The following is an 18,970-nucleotide window of genomic DNA, read 5'->3' as shown; positions in this document are numbered from 1 at the left end:
AGTATAGCAGCCGAGTATTCGAGTACTTATTTGTGTATTTGTCGTAAAAAATATCTATTTTGTGGATATACTCGCACACGATTGATTCTATAGACTTCCCATTCTTTGGATACTTTTGCGTTTAAATTTGTGCAAACGTTTTAGATCAGCTTTAAGTTTGAAACTTCCAATTTAGTTATACTTTCGAGACATATAAGAAGAGAATTAGATGTAAGAGATGTAAAACCGAAAGTTTGTCCAAAGCCGAAAGGCACGGATTAAACAATAATAAATAATAGATAAAATAGTTATATTTTCATTGAATAACAGAATTTTCATCGCTTAGATAATAGCTGAAACAATGGTTAGATATATTCTGAAGGAGATCTAAAGATAATCGTGTGTTTCGTTTTTCCTATTATGAATTTACGAAAAAGGAAATTCCTTTGGGATATCTTGATTATCAAGGGGAACGACTATATAGGGAGGGTATAAGGCAGTAAGGGATTTAGTGGTTCGTCATTTGGACTAGCCAGCAGGGTCCTGTTTTAAACGTTTTTGAGGTAAAGCAATTTAGAAAACAGGATCTCTCGAGGATAGGTATTATACGAGACAATAGAGCACGTAACCTATATCAGTGGTATTCTGAAATATGAAACCTCCTGGGAGCATCACATTCGATCTTCGAATTATCTTCTTACCTTTATCTTAACTCTTTGACCGCAAGTGTTCTCGTCTACCGTCAGGATCTTCTGATTAAATCTTTCTTCTTGATATACGGTTGTGTAAGTACGAAGTGTAATTGTTTTCTGACCGTTCATTTTCATCATCGCATCACTAATTACCTACTATCCTTTGTGTACTTTCCACACGTTTCGCTATATCGATTTCGCAGCCTGATTCTTCTTGACAGGAGATTTGCATACATTTCCTCGCTATTCCAAGACATTTTTTACAATATTTTACAACTAATTGTAAATTCTCGACTCGAAAGGAAGATTCGTTACAGACAAACCGTATATAGAATTTTAAGTGAAATTACAAATGAAACTAAAGTTTCTAAAAAATACAACTTTTATCGTATCGACAAAATAATAACAGCGAAGCATTGAGAATATGGTAACACAAAAACCATAAAACATTTAAAAGACGAATATAAAAAATGGGAACACAGTTATTTATGCAGCAGTGACCAATAATCGCAAAATTCTTAAAATCGCAAGGAAACATTTTTTTCGTGTACCTTACCCAATCCCAATCTATCTTTCCAAACTTCCAAGAAACTATTCCAAGATAAACCACGCTCTCTAAAAACATTGTGCAGAACGCGAGGAACGCGTCGTGACAAATTTTTCGCGCGAGCCGCATAGTCGATGCGGGGAATCTCGAGGCGAATTCCACCGATGCTAATCGCGTCTGATCTCTCCGTTGGAGCCGGCTTCTTCTCCGCAGTCGGTTCTTATCTATCTGGCATCTGTGTGTTCGGTTATAGACGAAACAGCGTGTGTACACATGGGTACTCGGTCCCAATCTGCGGCAGGTATCTCTCTGATTCGCGAGCGGAGATAATCCGCGGTTATGTGTCTCCGCGCGACATACTTATTCAATTAAATCGACGACGATACACCGGACCGAATATACCCGGTACGATCGAGCGGTAACCTACATCGTGGGCCCGATTAATTGCATTCTAATAAATGAATAGATACCCGGTGATATTTATGATGATACGCCTCGCGTGACGGGTGAATTGTTAATTGAACGTCCGGAGAATAATCGAATATCGTGGTTTATGGTGTACCCGGTGGCGAAGATAATTGGGTAGAGACAGAGATTTGTGTTTCGTTGGGAAGATTGAAGAGATTTTTTATAGACGAGATGTGTGTGAAATTCTAACTGAAGATAGAAGTTACAAGTTGGAAGGTCGAAGGTAGTTTGAATTTTGTTCAGAATACGACGACGTTCGCTAAACTGTAATTCCTGCTGTTGAGATTATTCGATGTGTAAACAGAGAAACTCGTGAATAAATTGTAAGGTAGAAAATATATTTAAATAGAAGTGTAATTATAAGTAAGAATACAATTTGAGCTGGTCCAGATCCACACGCTAGCTGTGTTACCCAATAACTGAAAACCCCCAAGCCAACGTCGCCTGTCTACTGTTTCTGGTTTGTCTTCGTCGCAGTCTTTTGTCTACGCGCTGTCGATGGCTTCAGTGCTTGAGAAAATGAAAAAAGACCAGATGTAGAGTCTTCTTAGAAATGGTGACCACTTCAACACCTGCGATTCGATCTTTTAAGACAAGCGGTTAAATTGTTCGAAGGTGGAAACTTTAAAAGGAATCTTATAGTTTAATGAATGTCGACGGATTTTGTATTTTAAAAAATACGTAATTTTCTATAAAAGACTTAAAACTGCAATTGTATCGTACGGATGTATAGATGAAATTTCCAGATCTCGTTAATAAAAGAGTCGCGATTCGGTTTCACGGTATTTAACGAATCCGAAAAAAAGTGTTTCAATGTACAAAGTACAACCTGTTCATCGAACAGCATTGATTTTAGCCTCGAGGCGATCTCTTTACAATTCCTTTTCATCCATCGGTTCGTGAGGTGAGCGGCACATGACCATGCTGTGAAATTACTTTTACACGGTGTTCGAAAATAATTAGGAGACACGGTGTTTCCAGGTATAGGTTAGGAAAACGTAGCGAACGTTATAAATCAAATCACTTGTAACATACGAACAGAGTTGCTTTAAAAACTTCGTCTATGCCACTATGTGCGAAATACAGTAATTACTGGTAAATTCCAATTCATTCCAGTGACTACCACAATCTAGTTACATAAGCGTCGAATAATGACAAAGTCAGTCGAGTAACACACTCATAATTCTTAAAAACCATTAAGGACAAGCCTCTATATCATCGAGTCTCGTTATTTGTTCGTTCGAATAAGGAAAAACGTTTGAAACGTTTCTGTCGGGACGTAAAACGAACAATTGCAATTAGAACCTTCGAATCTGTTAAATACGTTAGAAAAGTTGTTAACTCATCGAAAGACTCGAATATTAGCCACATTAGCGAATTATGATGAGTTCTTGGATCTCGTGGTACCGTGATTGGTGAAGATTCAGCCGGACGGACGAAGATCCTTATTACAGGAAATAGCTTCGGAGCCAGTCGTGTCATTAAGTATGCAAGTCGCGGCCACAGGCACGGCTCTACCTCCGGGAACGTCTGTGCAACGTCGAAAACTTCTAATCTACCAGCTAGGATACACCTCCTCGATCGTTTATTTCTTCACGTTCTCGCTCTATCCTGGAAATAATTATACGCTATTGATCGTTATTGAGCGACTCCAATAGCCCGGAGCTTTTTTGTCCGATTCGTTCCATTCCGTTCCCTCCGCTAGATATAATACATAATCATTTATATTATTTATACGTTTCATTTGAACTCATTTTCATTGCTTCAACATTGCTGTTTTTTTATTCCTGTATATTAGATGTAAATATTTAGATGTGTGAGTAATCTGATGTAATTGTATGTAAATATTTGATTGATACATTTTTTGTTTTAATCTGGATAATTTACCAGTATGTACCAACGTATGTCTAACGTGCCGTTTCGTTTACGTATTTGCACTTAATTAGACTTCGACCTACAGCCACGAGCTTGGTTACATTCAGTCTGTCTCGAGCCGTCATGAATGCCGGAACGAAATAATATCGGTGGAACGAAGTAGTGTTCGTGTAATTAATCTCAACTACATACATTTATCGTAATTAATAAATTCAAATTAATACTCGTCGGATTTCAACGGTGTAAAATTTTGAATAAAATTGGATAAGCAGATAAGACGAACAAATTTTTAATGGTGGAGTATTTACTTGACATTTAAATGACAAGAAAGAAATCTAAAAGGAAAGGGTATTGCACGTTTCAATATGTTACAAATACGCAATATAGTCAAACAATCTAGTTCGACTATGAGATTCGACTAAATTATGCAAATCCACTGACGATAATTATCACGATAAACTAGCAAAAAGGAACTGCTGGCAATGTAAACGTTTTGCAATTCAAATCACGGCTATCTCATTTGTCGATAAATGGTTGAGGTAATAAGTGTACCGTAAGAAAAGTGGTGATTCGAAATCTAACACCCGACTACGTCAGCAGGGACTAATCTTTGAAGCTTTCCTCGCCGATGCGAGTGTCTTCTGGTTACAGCTGTAATTACATGGAAGGTAATTAACATATCAAAATGACGTTAAAATTCTCGTGAACGGTACCGAAGCAATTAGAAAGAAACTGAAAATTACACAGGAATCGACGCATTATCCGTGTACTCTAATGTAATTAAAGACTCGGCAGCGCTGTTGACCTGAAAATCTCTGAATTATAGAAAAATTATTCCAATTAGACACGCGAGGCACTGTTTCGTGTTTAACTCTTTGCTTTATCTTATCGAGTCACACTTTTCCTATGAATTATGAATTCTAACTTCTCTTCTAAACGATCCAAATTATTCTGATACTTTCAAATTCAACGCTGTAATTCCGCAACTGTAGTAATTTGGCAACGTAACAATCAATAAAAAATTATTGCTGTCCTAAAAACTTCAAATCTTCTGACGAGACGTAAGCACCCAAAATCTCAACTGACAGCGATAATTGCGAATCGAATCGAATCGAATCGAATCGACGTGTAGTTACTCGCATTTTGCCAGTCCAAATACAGGCCGGTCATTAAATCGAAATCGATGTTTCGGAAACGGAAGGTGTGGGCAATGTGGCGCAAGTATCATGACCAAGTAGGAGGGGCGTGCGGCTTGTTGCGGCGTAGGTACGTCTTGACGCGCGATCGGACCGGGCATCAGTGACTCTTTCTCTGCCGGCAGCATCCGATCGTTCTGAGGTCTCGCTCTCGTCTGAATCTCGCGGCTACGTGTGTGCTCGCGACCGATTACCAATCCCGTGATCGATTACCGAATCTGTGATCGATTGTCGAACTCGCGACGTATCAACCGATCGCACGACATGCGTGACCAACCGAACAGTTCTGTGCGTCAAGAACCGATCGTCGACACATCGATTTCTGGACCAAGAAAATTCAGAAGAAATTAATAGGGGTGAATCGTGGATGTTTTATTTGTTCGTAGTGACGTACTTATGTGTGAAACGAAGAGGATGTCTAATTACAAGGTTATTTTTCGGGGTGCGAGAATTTCCGCATCGAGAGAAGAGAAATAATTTTGATTAGTGATTGATTAATTGGTAAGATTGTCGATTATCTTTATGTTGATTGTATTCAGTAAATGACGATCGTGTTTGTCTATGAATGTTAGAAGAACGTGCTTACGGATAGTGGAGGTGGATGTTCGTTGAGAGGTAGGCTCTAGCTATTCCATTCATTAATTTTAGCTAAGATATACCTGGTATGTTACGTATGTTGATACCAGGTGCGAAAACAAAGGGCAACATCGAATAAAATTTTAGACGCTGTCGACCGCGCTGTTAATATTATGCATTTATGCGCATCTATTTAAAGAACAGGAGAGTTGATACATATTTATAACCTAGATGATATACTTATGTATAAATGAGAGCAAAGGTACTCTCTTACTGACACTCACACCTTATGAGAGCAGCTTACTATTCTTCCAAATCGACGTCTTACTATGAAATACTTCTTTGAAGTCAGAGTTTAATGTTTCAATACCATTCAACCATATCTTATAAAGTATTTTCAAATGTTATAAACAGCTGTTCAAAAATTTCATATTTTTTTACAAGCAAAGAACTAAAATTTTTATTTTATGTCTTTAAATTATGTCGTAGACACATAAACAGTCTGCTCGTCGTAATACAAAATTTACCTCGATCTCACTTCACCCCATACCATGAAACCATCCACGTTTCCATAGTCTACGTGCAGACCCTTTCGTGTATTCACCTTTCTCCAACCCTGTTACCCAGTACCCCCCTTTCGATCAACGAAAGTAAAACCAAAAAGCGTGCCAGAGCCGGAGGGTAAAGAGTCAGGTGTGGAAGGGGTGGTTCACGAATCTGATGGAGATAACGATCGCGGCGCTCGGAGCAGCAAGTAGCTAGCAGGTACTCAAAATCGGCCTCGAACGAGAGAGAAGAGACCGGTCCGTAAACACTTGTACGCGACGTCCTACGGTGACTCGCAGAGGGCTTCCATGGCTCGGCATGTTCGAGACCACGCTGTGTGGTCCTCTTAAGGAGGCTGCGCGAAGTCCAGGGTACCGGACCAACAGCCACCCGAGCGACGAAAGGGGAGACACGATGGCAAAGAAGGGGAGGAACGAGGGTGGGGAGAAAGGTGGCAGCATGTGACCCCGAAGCGTCGTCCCGAGGAGACTCACCTCCTAAGGTGATTTACGTTTCGCCAATGGCGCCTTTTGTCTAGCCAGCCGGCTGTCAGACGTGTTTGATTTTCGCAATATATTATACGCTCGACGAATTATACTGCGCCCGGTCGCGGCCATAATTCAACGGCGACGAAGTGACGCGCGAAGCTGTTCGACGACGCGACCGATTCTGCGAACGAGCCAGGACCGGAAACGTCGTTCCCCACGCGCCACGACCGTGTCTGTCCCGACCGTTCCCACGACCACGTGGATAAATCCTCAGGGATTGAGCTTGTTTTGCTTGATTTTTGGCTGATGAACTATGTATATGGTGTCCTTTGTCCGGAGAAGATAGGAGATGACTGGGACGATCGGTGTGGGTGATGTCGCTTGGATGGAATTCAAATGCGATTGGAGTGGTACGATGGTCAAGTCGATGTTTATGTAGTAGCGAAATAGCAAAGATGGATCGCGTGTGAGAAACGGGGAAATGGTTGATTCTCGTGAGAAGATGTCGATTTCTCTATATTTTAATTCAGGGAAGACGTAACCATGCATTGGTTTTCCTAGGTGAAAACTTCCACGTGGCTGATTTCATTTGTTTCGTAATAACATAGCTGTCTTGTTACAACACTCCTCGGATGTAGACTAAACACGACAGAATCGTAGATACTTAGCATAAAATAATATTCGGCCAAGTCGTGATCGAGATCCTCCAGTTAAATTCATATGATAATATTATTTTCTTAGAAAATATTTTAAATCGAAATACTAAAACATTTTGATGTCCAATTTCGTCCAGCAATTCTATATCTAAAATAAATATTCCGGGATCCATCACATCCACTGAAGCAGTATTTTTTTTATCGAATACAAATTTTAATCCGGTTTAGAGCATATTTGTATTGTACAGTTGACATATTTTAACTTCAATCTGTAACTCTGAATTTTTTTATATTAAATAGCTAATTTTACACGACAATCGTATGTCCAAAATAAATATTCGTCCGATATAAATAAAAAAATCTACTCTTATCCAAAAAAAGTCGTCTACACGTTCTGAGCACCTTATTCTATATTCATCGAATTGCGAATTCTCCCCCCTATAGTTTTACGATGAAGCGTCGCGTAATTAAAACGCGATCGCCACGGTTTAGAGGCTTCTCGTGCGTCTGTCGCCTCTGCTTTTGTTTCCCATGGGAATCCCCACGAATTCTCGTGGAACAGCCGGATAATTAAAGAAGCACGCGAGGGCCAGACTAATTTCATCCGACGAACATCGTGCTACGATTCGAACAATGCCCTCTGCATCGACCGTAACTAGGAAACGCAGATAGCATATAAACGCGCGTTCCTTCGCGCGTAATTAGGCGCGTGCATCGCTGTTTGAAAGTGCTTGTCACGTTAAGTGGTTCTGTCGCGAGTCTTATCTTATCGGGGGTAGTAGAGATTGGTGAAACAACTACGTATCTCACTGTACGACACGTTTCTTGAAATTGCTTCTTCAACCTGGTTTTTTTCGGTTACAGTGTATATGTACTTAAGAAATTTTGGAGAAGTGGAAATAAGAGAGTTGAAATTGAGGTCCCGTTTTAAAGAATGCGGTTTCGAAGATACGTTTAGTTTGGTTAGGTTTCGTTGTGTGATTAAGATGTTGTAGAAAGGATATTTTTCCACGATATTTATGTTCAAGCCTAGCCATTTTATCATATTAGATTATCAAAAAATTCGAGGACGATTCTACGATGCCTAACAATGTTTCTACTGTATTATACAATCATACGTTAAATCGAATACTTGAAACTCTTTCCAATAAGAATAAAAATTCATCTGGAAGAAATTCGAGATGGAAACTTCGTTCGAATCGTCAACAATACATATTTCCTACGAAGGATTGAAATGTTACATTTTTTCTACGTATATTCGATCGACTAACTGAACTTGTATTAAGAAAGAAATACAATTATAAATGACCAAAACTTAGTAGGTGATTAATAGAATTAATTCTAACGATTATTCTCTAACGATTCTACTTCGAGAGGAAACGGGGATTCGCGACACGACAAATGGGATGCGAAGAGATCACGAACGTACCCGTTTTTCGAGAGTGAAACTGCGTTCGAAAGTCCGCGGCGCACGGCGAAACGAAAACTGATCTCGTACAAGGCGTCCTTTAATTGGTCACGTTCGATCCGCTTATCAGCGGGAACGCAGGATCGACGAAACCGAGTATCCCCTACAAAGTGTTCCCGTGGGAACGATCGTTAATTGTCCATAAAATGCACTCTCACCTGGCACTGTGCTAAAAGCAGAACCGTGTTCGCCACGGAAGAATCACGTATCCGCGAGAGGACAACGATCATCCGAAAGAAATAGCTCCTGCCCCGTTCCCCGCCCCTCTTCTGTCACGTTTCTACCTTCGATAGTTTTTCAAGGGTGTCGATGAATCTTTCGTTAGCGATTACTACTATCCCAACTACACAAGTATTGCATGGAGTATCAAGGAAATAGGAAAGCTTCAGCCATAATACTTTTATTTTAAATAACGAGCTTTACAAGGGTCAATTTACGATACGGATGTTTGCAGCAACTAAGTAAATTAAGTAGCTTCGAGAAATTATTAATCGCTGCAAACTCTTGTAATCTTCTCAATGTATCCTTTTGCAATTAATTAATATCCTCTCGCAATTCCATCGGTAATTAATTCCCACCCTCTAGATTCGATTACCTAGATTAATTTCGCATTTGAATCTGGAGAATCGGAATTAATTAACAATCCGTAAGCTCGTGATTCGAACAAACGTAAAAACTGGCAAGTGCCTTTCTCAGCCTAAAAAGTATGTCATTGTTTAGAATTATCTGTGTCCGTGGCAAGAAGAAGAGAAAAAAGAATTTATATAAGAAGAGGTAAATGCAGGAAAAGTAGGTAGTAAAAAACGCGGTCGCATGTAAGATGGTAGAGGAATCGAGGGAACCGTTTAGCCAGTGTAAACATTTTATTACACGTCGGGGACGGTTGTATTCCCGCGAGCCGACCGAATGAATCGCGGCATTCCTCTCGGCGAGCGTTGCCGAGGATGAGAAGCCCCCTTTTCCTTCGCGTTCGAGAGCAAACAAACCGTGTATCTTTATTACAGTAATAACTATAATCTCGAGTCCCAGCGGAGAACCCTTCCTTCCATATACGATACACCCAGTCGTCGGCTCTCTTCCTCGAAACTGCGTAATCAGTTGCCGTCTACTTCACTGAAAGCAGCTCTCCTCACTTTGAATCACCTTAACCGACAGTACGGTAGGCAACCGTGGCTGAACACGCTCGCGACTTACACACGGAGGAACGCGCCACGTCGGTGTTCACTGTCATTAGAGGAGGGAACCGCGATTAGAGTTGAAATAGACTCCGGGCCTGATACAAACGACTCGCGATCAAATTGATTCGGTTGCAATTTCCGTGGGCTCCTTCTTCACTTCCAACCTTTCCTTTTCCCATCCTTTCGTGGCTTTCTTTCATGTAAATCCACCGACGATGCCTCGTAAGTGGCCCACCTTTTTGCCCTCGCCGCTTTGACAATTATCGCTGGTTAAGAAGTATGATTTAGGTTGACGATCCACGGTAGTGTTATCCGCCAAGATTTGTACGAGACTCGGATTATATGGATCCTCTTAACGGCCGGTATCTTTTTTTCCCCTACGTCTTTATGATCGCTGGTTACAAGTTACTTTGTAACGCGTTTCGTTTATTGCGATTCTTGTAAATATAAAAGACATTTCTGAATGAGTGGTACTTCCACTCAGAAGATTACATTCTGGACAAGAGTAAGTCGAGAAAGGAGGATAAAGTTCCTTCGTTCGACAACGAGCTTTTCAGAAAAATGTCAAGCTTGAAAATTCCTTGTGTACTTAATTATTAAAAAATCTTTCCATCTTTCCAATTCACTCTTACGCATAGAATACGGTAGTTGCGGCTATTCTTAAACACGCGTTCCAAGCATTCGAAGGATCGGTCGTATATCTTTTCGCAATAAGAAGAATCGCCACTTTCGTGCCAAAAAGGAAGAAGGCGAAACGTAAAGCACGCACATTCCACGTTCCAAAAAATTCCACCTTACGTTCTCAACAAGCTTGAGGCATCCGTAAAATCAAGCCCAGTGCCACACATCCACAAATCTCGGATCCCGAACAACCGTTTAAACATCGGAACGACCTCAGAAACGACAAGAGGCACTGAAAAAATATCATGGCGGTGCGGTACACCGACGCGCGGCAATCGGTGGAGGCTCGTTAATTTCACGGGAGGATTTACAAGCTAGTGAACGCCTACCGTGTGTGCGTATGATCATTCCGCGAGCCGGCAGCGTAAAACCCGCGCGACTAAGCTACGGTATTTTATACGGTGAATTTCATTGTGCTGTCCGCGTGAGAGAGGGTTGCAAAGGATAAGGGTGCGATATCCAAGGGATTTCGTTTCGCTCGTAGTGTCTCTCGTTAAGACATTCGCGCCTGTTAATGAGCTGGCGCGCTCGCAAGTAGCTTTAACGCGATCTGGTCGCCATACATGGCGCGGAAGCGACTGCTACTCTCATAAAATATGACGCGTATCTTCTTATTAGAAGTAAATTGTATCCTCATTACCTGGCGCGCTTCTAGCGCCGCTATCTCTTTCTCTATTCCCTCGTGGTTCTCCCGCCTCCCTTCGTGGCTCGTTTTCATTTTGTTTAATCGCGATCTGACTCGAGCAAGGCAACTAATCAGACCACCGTTTGCAATCAGATTCCACGGAATATTAATAGTCTGGATGCTCTTTCTAGGCTTGTCCCTGTGTCCACTGTCGCAGCGTCGATAACACGCAAAGTGAACGTTGGAATGTACCTAGTCCTGCTATAAATATTGGTATAAATATATCGAATAGCAATTTTAAGGATACAGGAATAATAGGAATTTATTAAGATCTATACACATGTCAATTTAATATTTATTTGAAATAAGGAACAGAAATTAATCGATGCTAGCTGAAATAGCTAGTCTGCTTTGATATAAATTTACAAACGATACTCGAGAATTCGCTCGGCCTGTAAACGAACAGTCTCTGTTCGATTCTTAAGAATTCGTCGTAATAATGGCTTCAAAAACTCCAAAATCTGATTAACGCACTTATACGGAGCATCTAATGAGATGCAGGACCAACTATTACTATTACTATTAATTTCTATTATTTATACGACGATGCAAGATTTTTTAAGCAATCGTCGTTTAAAATGTCAGATAAAATGACAAAAATTATAAAAGGACGAGGATATAGGATGTTGAGAAATTTTGAGAACTGCTTAGGTGAGAAAGTAAGTGAATATGTGGCTGTATTATTTAATAACAGATCGTTGAATAGAGAGGAAGATAGAGAAAAGGGATCACACGGAGAGATTTCACGAACACATATCACGGAGGATTATTTCACAGGAATGAATTGTGTTAGGCATAAGGTGGATAACGGTGATTGAAGTAATTCGTTGACGCGGATACGTAGGTCAATCGATCGTTATCAATCGACCCGATTCGTTAGCGCGTTTGGTGTATCGGTCTGGTGCTCGCGTAACGCTGCATTTAAATCACCAAGCTGCATACTTGTTGCCTGATAAAAATCAGCCGGTACATTGATCGCGGGTAATTTATGAGCTGCCGTGTTGGGCATACCAGAGCGCTTACATAATTTATGAAATCGTCGTATAATATCTGGCTAGTCCTCTGTTCGAACGTGTTGCGCCACAAAAAAACGCGTCCGCAGTCGCTTGTCTGTCACAGGATTTTCAGCCACGAGCCTTTCGCGAAAGATAAATCACCGTCAATCTTATACCGGGTCTTTGCAGATTTGATTATTTATTAGAATTCATAGACAGAGAATTATGGGCCATTGTATGCAAAGTAGACGTGCACCAAAATACTCCTCCGCGGTTCTGCTTAATTCCTGGTGTATTCTCGTACTACCTGTTCAGTGCGATATATGTAGATAATTTTAGAGCGATCATAAAATGTGAGATAGGAAGTCAGGGTATCTGAATCGTTCAGCGTCGAATATGTCAGAAACATGTCTATATCGTAAAGAAATAGAAACTTGAAATACTACAATTCTTAAGTGTTAAATGTCATCGCAATTCCTCTGAAGTCCGTTATTTCCTTAACGCCTAGTAGCAAACCTTCGATGCCTAAAAAAGGACTATCGTTTGTACCATATATGCTCATTAGCAAAAGTAAATATTAACAAATGTCCATCATGATACTCTCGCATTTCTCACAACAAGAGCAACAAGAGCAGCTATCTTCACGAGTGCACCCAATCTAGAGCGCTCCACAGATTCGTCGGTCACCCACCATTAACATTACTCGAGACTAATTGGATGCTCCTTCGAACGACATTAGCGTACCACGCGTGTCGTATACATTACCACGCGTAACTTTAACCGTTCAAAAACATCGAGAGAAATGATCCTCGTCCGTGTACAAAATTGTTTCTCTCCTACGGGCGATCGGCCAAGTCCATTCAGAAGGATCGAGACGAATGTCGTCCGCCTCTCTTTCTCGATCGCCAACGAGAACGAGAATGAGCCTCTGGGCTGTGCGATTACTCATTGAAGACGTTGATTGCGGCTACGGCATACTTACCGAATTTCATCGTCGGCGGCCGAACGAAGCAATAAAACGCGCCCGGCTGAATTTCGACGTAGCTTCCTCATTTTTTCTCTCTCTCCATCTCCTTTTTTTTTGCGTTTCGCGCAGAGAAGCACTATTTTACAGCCTGTTAAAGGCCCGAGTAATTGTTCCATCGAGAACGAGCACTTGTCCCGGAGACTAATGGCTACTATTCGCTCGTCACATGCTGGATCGCTCTTCTCTCTCACGGTGTCGTCAATTTTCGACCCAAAACCACGACCATAGTCCTCTACAGCGAACTTTCGTTCGTTTCCTTGAATTCGACGTTATGCAACGTGTTTTTCGGACGTGTTACATGTAGCTGAGGAAAATAACACACTCTGTACTTTGCTTTCTACGTCGAAATTTCGGTATAATTGCGAGCAGGTTTTTTTTGCGTTGTGTAATCGAAACTCTGCTGTTCTCTTTTCTTGGCTGAACTTTTTTTGTACCTTTCCGTGTTGTGCGAAGTATGTAGTGATAACACGATGCCTTGTCTTTAATGTATCTTAAATTCCTTGTTGAATTTCCCTGTCAGCCATTTGCGTCATTGTAACTTGATAAAGCGTTCGTACATTCAAGTTTCTTGTAGGTTGCCTGACTTAGTAGACATTCTCGTCACAGGGAATCGATTAAAACTCGTTCATCGATACTTTTCGTAGGCGTCCATGCATAATCAATACGGGAACTCCCACTGTTTTGCATTTCTCTCTGAAAGTGTTATGACACGATCCTTTGTAGCCACTTTGCCTGAATATTGATCAGCGAAACTTGTATAATTAAATTACGAATCGATTTTATCGATACAATAGACGTGCCAGACTGTTCTACAGTTATCTGTTTAATCATAGAGACTCGATCATAGAGACTGTTCCCGAGTTACAGAGACAAGATAACGTAACGTCAGTGTTGAGATACCTATAAATACGCGTTATAGAAGCGAGAGATGCGCTTTAATGTATCCGCCATTAATCCTCCGTATACTTACACGCCGTAGCTTCGTGTAAATAAACGTTAGCCTGCGCTAATCTCGCCCGACATCGGGCTGACCGATAGACCGATTGATGCGACTATCGATGCGAGAATCCAGCGAACTTTCAGCGACAGGGAGCCACCGATTCTCGCGTGGGTGACCCATCTCATGCTATTGATCCATGTTCCACCTCTGGGCACGGTTGCTTTAGTTACCGATCCCAGTCCTACCTACAGATCCAGTCGGTGTTTGTGCCTTGGAAAGATTAAAATGAAAAATCTGTTTGCGTTTTTTTTACTCATTTTCTCAGTACTTTCCTATACACGATATATTATGTATTAATTATTACGTATTTTGAACGATACAATAGCACGTTCGAACAACCAAGAATCATCTTCTATAATGAAAGCTTCGTATAACTCACGCTACGAAGTCAAAATGCTGATTCACTAGAGGTACGACGTGATATGCCACGCGCAATTGAAAATGCACGAACCTATTGTCCAATTATATAAACAAAACTAATTGCACTATGTAATCAGACATCGATTCTCGTTCTTTCCCCTATCCCATTTATCTTTTATAAGATCAGCCCTATTTCAAAGCCCTTAACGAAACCAGCAATCATCCCTATAACAGAAACTCCATAGGGGTCATAAAATTATCGTCGAAAGCGAGGATCCTGGCCCGTAAACCCACTGAGCACCCCGAATGAGGATGAAAGGGAGATGAACACGAGCACCCTAGGGTCGATGATAAAAATTTGGGTCTCGATGGGTCTCCGAGCTAAGCGATCATGTTCCTGGTTCGACGTCCTTTCCATCTCGTCCACGCCACGAATGTGGGACGATAAAACGAGGCTCGCCCCAACAGCCAAATGAGGCGGCATCGTAAAACGCGCGTTTCGGGAAAGGTGCATCGAAGAAGGTCTTCATTCAGCTTGGTAACAAAGACCGCTTCGGTCGCTATGTGGAACGTATTCTATTTAGGAAACTATGTGCTTGCTATAAAACTTATCGGTGTGATCTTGACAATGAGCGCTTCATATAGAGCGCTTCATATAAAAGAACCGAGAACGTATTCTTGTTAGACACAGACGAATATATTCGGACCAGCGAAAAAGTTTATGGACTGGATCGTTTAGTCATTAACTTATTTGAAATCGATCTGCAACTAGAGGTTCATTCCTGTGAATAGATATTTTGAAATCTTGATAGCTTCCATTACTGTGCATTACTTTTTTATCTTAAAACCAACACCACTTTGTAATTTCATACAATATTTTCTGCAATACTACTTCTGCGTGATCCTATTTCTCTGACCAGTTTCTTCGGTACTGTCTGATAATGATAACACGAATTCCTTCACGTGACGCATATGATGCGTCACTGATTGCATTGAGTAGACATTATACGATGCACACGGTGCGTCAGCAATTTCAGCAAATTCACTTAACCAATATATCTTTGCGGTATCTGTCGTCGAATTATTGACTTTTAACTGAACTGTTTCTTGGAAATGAAACATCGATCGTGTCAGTATTTATGTAACGAGATTAAGAAATCACCAAAAAGCGAAGTTTATTCAATTGGTTTGTGAGAGGCTCGTTTACGTTCACGAAGATATCAAAATTCATAATCCGCCGTTATCCACCAGAAACAGCAATTTCGCACGTTCCTCTCACTTACACCCTCTTCCACCCATCCGTCGTATTCTCAAACATCCAACACCCACGCGAATACGCACGATCCGAGACGCGGATCGCCAGCAGATTACGACCCCGTGATTTCGCGTGGAAGACAACTTTCGCAGGATGCCTGTAGCGTGCAGAAGGTGTCCATATTAATTCATGACGGCGCGTTATCGGGCATTCCTCGCTGACGATAGGATCGTCCATTCTCGTGAGAAGATGCGACGCAGGCGGAAGCGACGCGCGCCACGCTCGAATCTAAATACCTGTCAGCCGTGTGTTTACACGGCACGACGTGACCGCGCGATAACGCGCACGTCGTTTGCACACGCTTGCACCTGCACGCGCTTCCATCGTCGCAGTTTCATCGCATTTCGCGGCCCAGTAACCCGCATAACCTGCGCGCTTATGATCCAAGAAGTTTCCGCTTAATCCTTAAAAGGATGGGACAAAGTGTTCGTTTCTGTGAGACTCGGTTTCATAGCTTCAAGCTATCGACTGGTCGAAGAATAGCTAGAAGTCGAAGATTATTTTATTGGCGGTGAATGGAAACGGGAATTTATGTTTCTTGGATCTGATAGGTTGCTTGGATATTGTTTGTCCGTAAGGGACATAGGTTAAGAAATTTTTGCTTAAGTTTGGTTTCCTGAAATGTTGTAAGTTTTCCACTGTGAATTGTTTTGGTCTGCTTCAAGATCCGTGTCTATATTCGTGTAACTTATTAGACTTGTCGATTTTAAATATAATGGTTTATGAGAATAGGTTTGTAGGCTTGAAATATAGTATAGTATAGTTCAAGTTGCATCTGTATCGTAATTGTAGCAAGTGACTTACGGACGTACGTTGTCACGCTAGAATATTACGATATCCATATAGAAAGATCCATTAAACTTACGCAACGAAGTTACAAGAACATCTATACTCCTCCAATTTTTATTAACGACAATACCATTAAGTATATAGCTGTAAGATCACGAAATTTCCTCGATCACGAGTATCTTAAACCTGGTTCATAAATCAAGAAATCCAAAAGCATCGGGACCTGCAGTAGTCGCTAACATTCTCGTTCGTTACTTTCTACTCGATCCTCGTCCCTCGCTCCTCCATGATCCATCTGTGGGTAACCATCCTTCAGCCGGTCGGTCGCAATTACCGGCACACTTTTTCAAACGACCAGCCAAATCTCGGCGAATTAATCCCACTCGCGGCGTTCCTCTCGCGCGTCCACGCCTCTGTCCGATCGTCGCCCGCCTAACGCGGCCCAGTGACCCGAAAAACCAAACTTTGCTCGTGATCTGACACGTTTTGTGGTCCTTCCACGGACAAACTAGCTGGCTTCCTTCGTTCAAGCTCCTCGACGTCGACAACGACGATGATAATCGCGAGGACGATCTCGCACTCCTCCTTCCACATGCTCTTCGTACTCGATCGGCACATTCTCTCTTCCAGCTGTTCCCGTTAATTATTCTCGCGGACTTTTCGCTCGCCGCCACGTCCAACCGCAACGACGAATCATTAATCACGCGTGACACGCCCGTACCAGCGATCTAATTATCGGCTAAAAGAGCACGCGGATACTCGTACCGAGCTGTTGCCCCGGGGATAACGCGTGCTCGGCAGGTGAATCTGATCTATCACCAAGAAACTGATTTTCCGTGCTGGAAAATCGAATCGATAAAGTTTTGTTTGGTCGAGTTGCGAAGAGAAGATGTTGCGTTGCTTCTCTGCTCTTTGATTTTCGTTTTTTCCTTTCCAGCAGAATAGGAAATAATTATGAGCTTTGCAAGGTGTCGAGGATAGAGTATAAGTAGAATAACAGCTGGCGCATTGATGGGATGACGAAGCGAAAATCAGATCTCTTCTGGTTAGTGAGAAGACTGTCTATTCGGTTAATTATGTACAACAGATTGCGTACTGCATGGAATTTTGGTAATATTTTGCGTCTACTGCATTTTATTTTCTTTATGCAAACTTTATGCAAACGAGTGGGGTTACGTTATTAACAGATTCTAAAGTGTTTAGAAAACTTATTCGCGATCATCGCCGACTTTTCATCCGTCGTCGTTACGTAAATGCCTGGAATAAGAAAAAAATCGTACAATAAAATGAAAACGTCAAAATGGGTGAATCTTCCTTTCTCTCGTCTCGCTAATAAATTACTCGAATTTGGTACGAGATGTGTATTTATTGGAAGAACGCAGGAGCACGTAAAACAGACTAGCGTGTCGTGTGTTCAAACGTTTCACTCGAGGTGTACTATGACGTTCATAAATAACCAGACCTCCGCCGTCGAGCACGGAACAGCCACGATCGTTCTTAATTATTTAACGAATCCAGGCAGACGTTAATTACTCACTGTCCTGCCGCGTTAAATTCTCCAGTTACGTGCTAGAAGGTAGCAAATATTGCGCTTGGAGAAACTTTGACGATGCCAGTCATGAGTTTTGACTTGAAGTTTATCGCGCGCCGTGCACTCACTGTGTTACGTTGAAATGTTTAGCGATTACAACAAAACTGTTGGTACAATGGTACTGTGGTTTCAAGTTTTACGCAAAAGTTTTAAAGCAGGAGGTGATTTTTAGTTTTCTACTTTCTAAAAGATCGAAAAGAAAAGTAATTCAATCGATACCGGTCGATGATAAACAATTTGTCCATTTTATTAATAACATTGTATTATTACAGGTACTATCCTGGTTCTGCAAGAAAGGCGACGACGTGCTATCGAAACACGCGCAACATTCTGCGACCAATCTATCAGCGGCGCGACTTCACGAGAGAGAATTCGAGAAGTTCTACTTCACGTCGATGGTGAGTACCCTAGAATGCACGAATACACCTCTTCATTATTTTGATGATAGATAGGATACATAAATCGGTCGAAAAATACTGAAAAAGGGGAAAAAAGATTGTTAGAATCATTAAAGATAAGATTGAAAATTCAGTACTTTAATTAACTGATTAATAAACTGATCAAGCGAGATGGAAGTTAGAATTGTAATTTTGGAACATAAGCGAAAGTCTGAGTATATATCTACGAAAGCTTCGACTTGAGCGCTACGCTAACTGTTTCAAATAATGGGATCGAAAGCAAGTCAAGATCGGCCCATATATGTCCCGAGATTTCACTTTTTTCACGTCTCATCGAGTCTTTCGTCACGGTTCGATACCGAAGAAATCCCGAGGAGAGTCGGCCGAAATGACTGAAAGATAATAAAAGGCTTCTTTGTGGCCGGTTGCAAATATCACCGCCAGTTTCGCAAACTTCCTC

General features: G+C 41.4%; 1 protein-coding gene across 6 annotated transcripts in view; it reads left to right on the top strand.

The window, feature by feature from the left end:
* Positions 1-18,970, top strand: part of LOC117204583 — a 305,110-nt gene that overhangs the window by 233,365 nt on the left and 52,775 nt on the right. For all 6 annotated transcript variants that reach the window (XM_033442133.1, XM_033442131.1, XM_033442132.1 and 3 more), the window contains exon 13: positions 18,385-18,510. In XM_033442133.1, coding sequence (XP_033298024.1) covers positions 18,385-18,510 — 126 coding nt within the window. The remainder of the gene's footprint in view (positions 1-18,384; positions 18,511-18,970) is intronic.

The sequence above is a fragment of the Bombus bifarius genome, unplaced genomic scaffold (assembly GCF_011952205.1).
Source record: "Bombus bifarius isolate JDL3187 unplaced genomic scaffold, Bbif_JDL3187 scf7180000007978, whole genome shotgun sequence".
NCBI classification, from domain to species: domain Eukaryota; kingdom Metazoa; phylum Arthropoda; class Insecta; order Hymenoptera; family Apidae; genus Bombus; species Bombus bifarius.
Note: the sequence above shows the minus strand (reverse complement) of the source record. Positions and strands in the feature narration are given on the sequence as shown.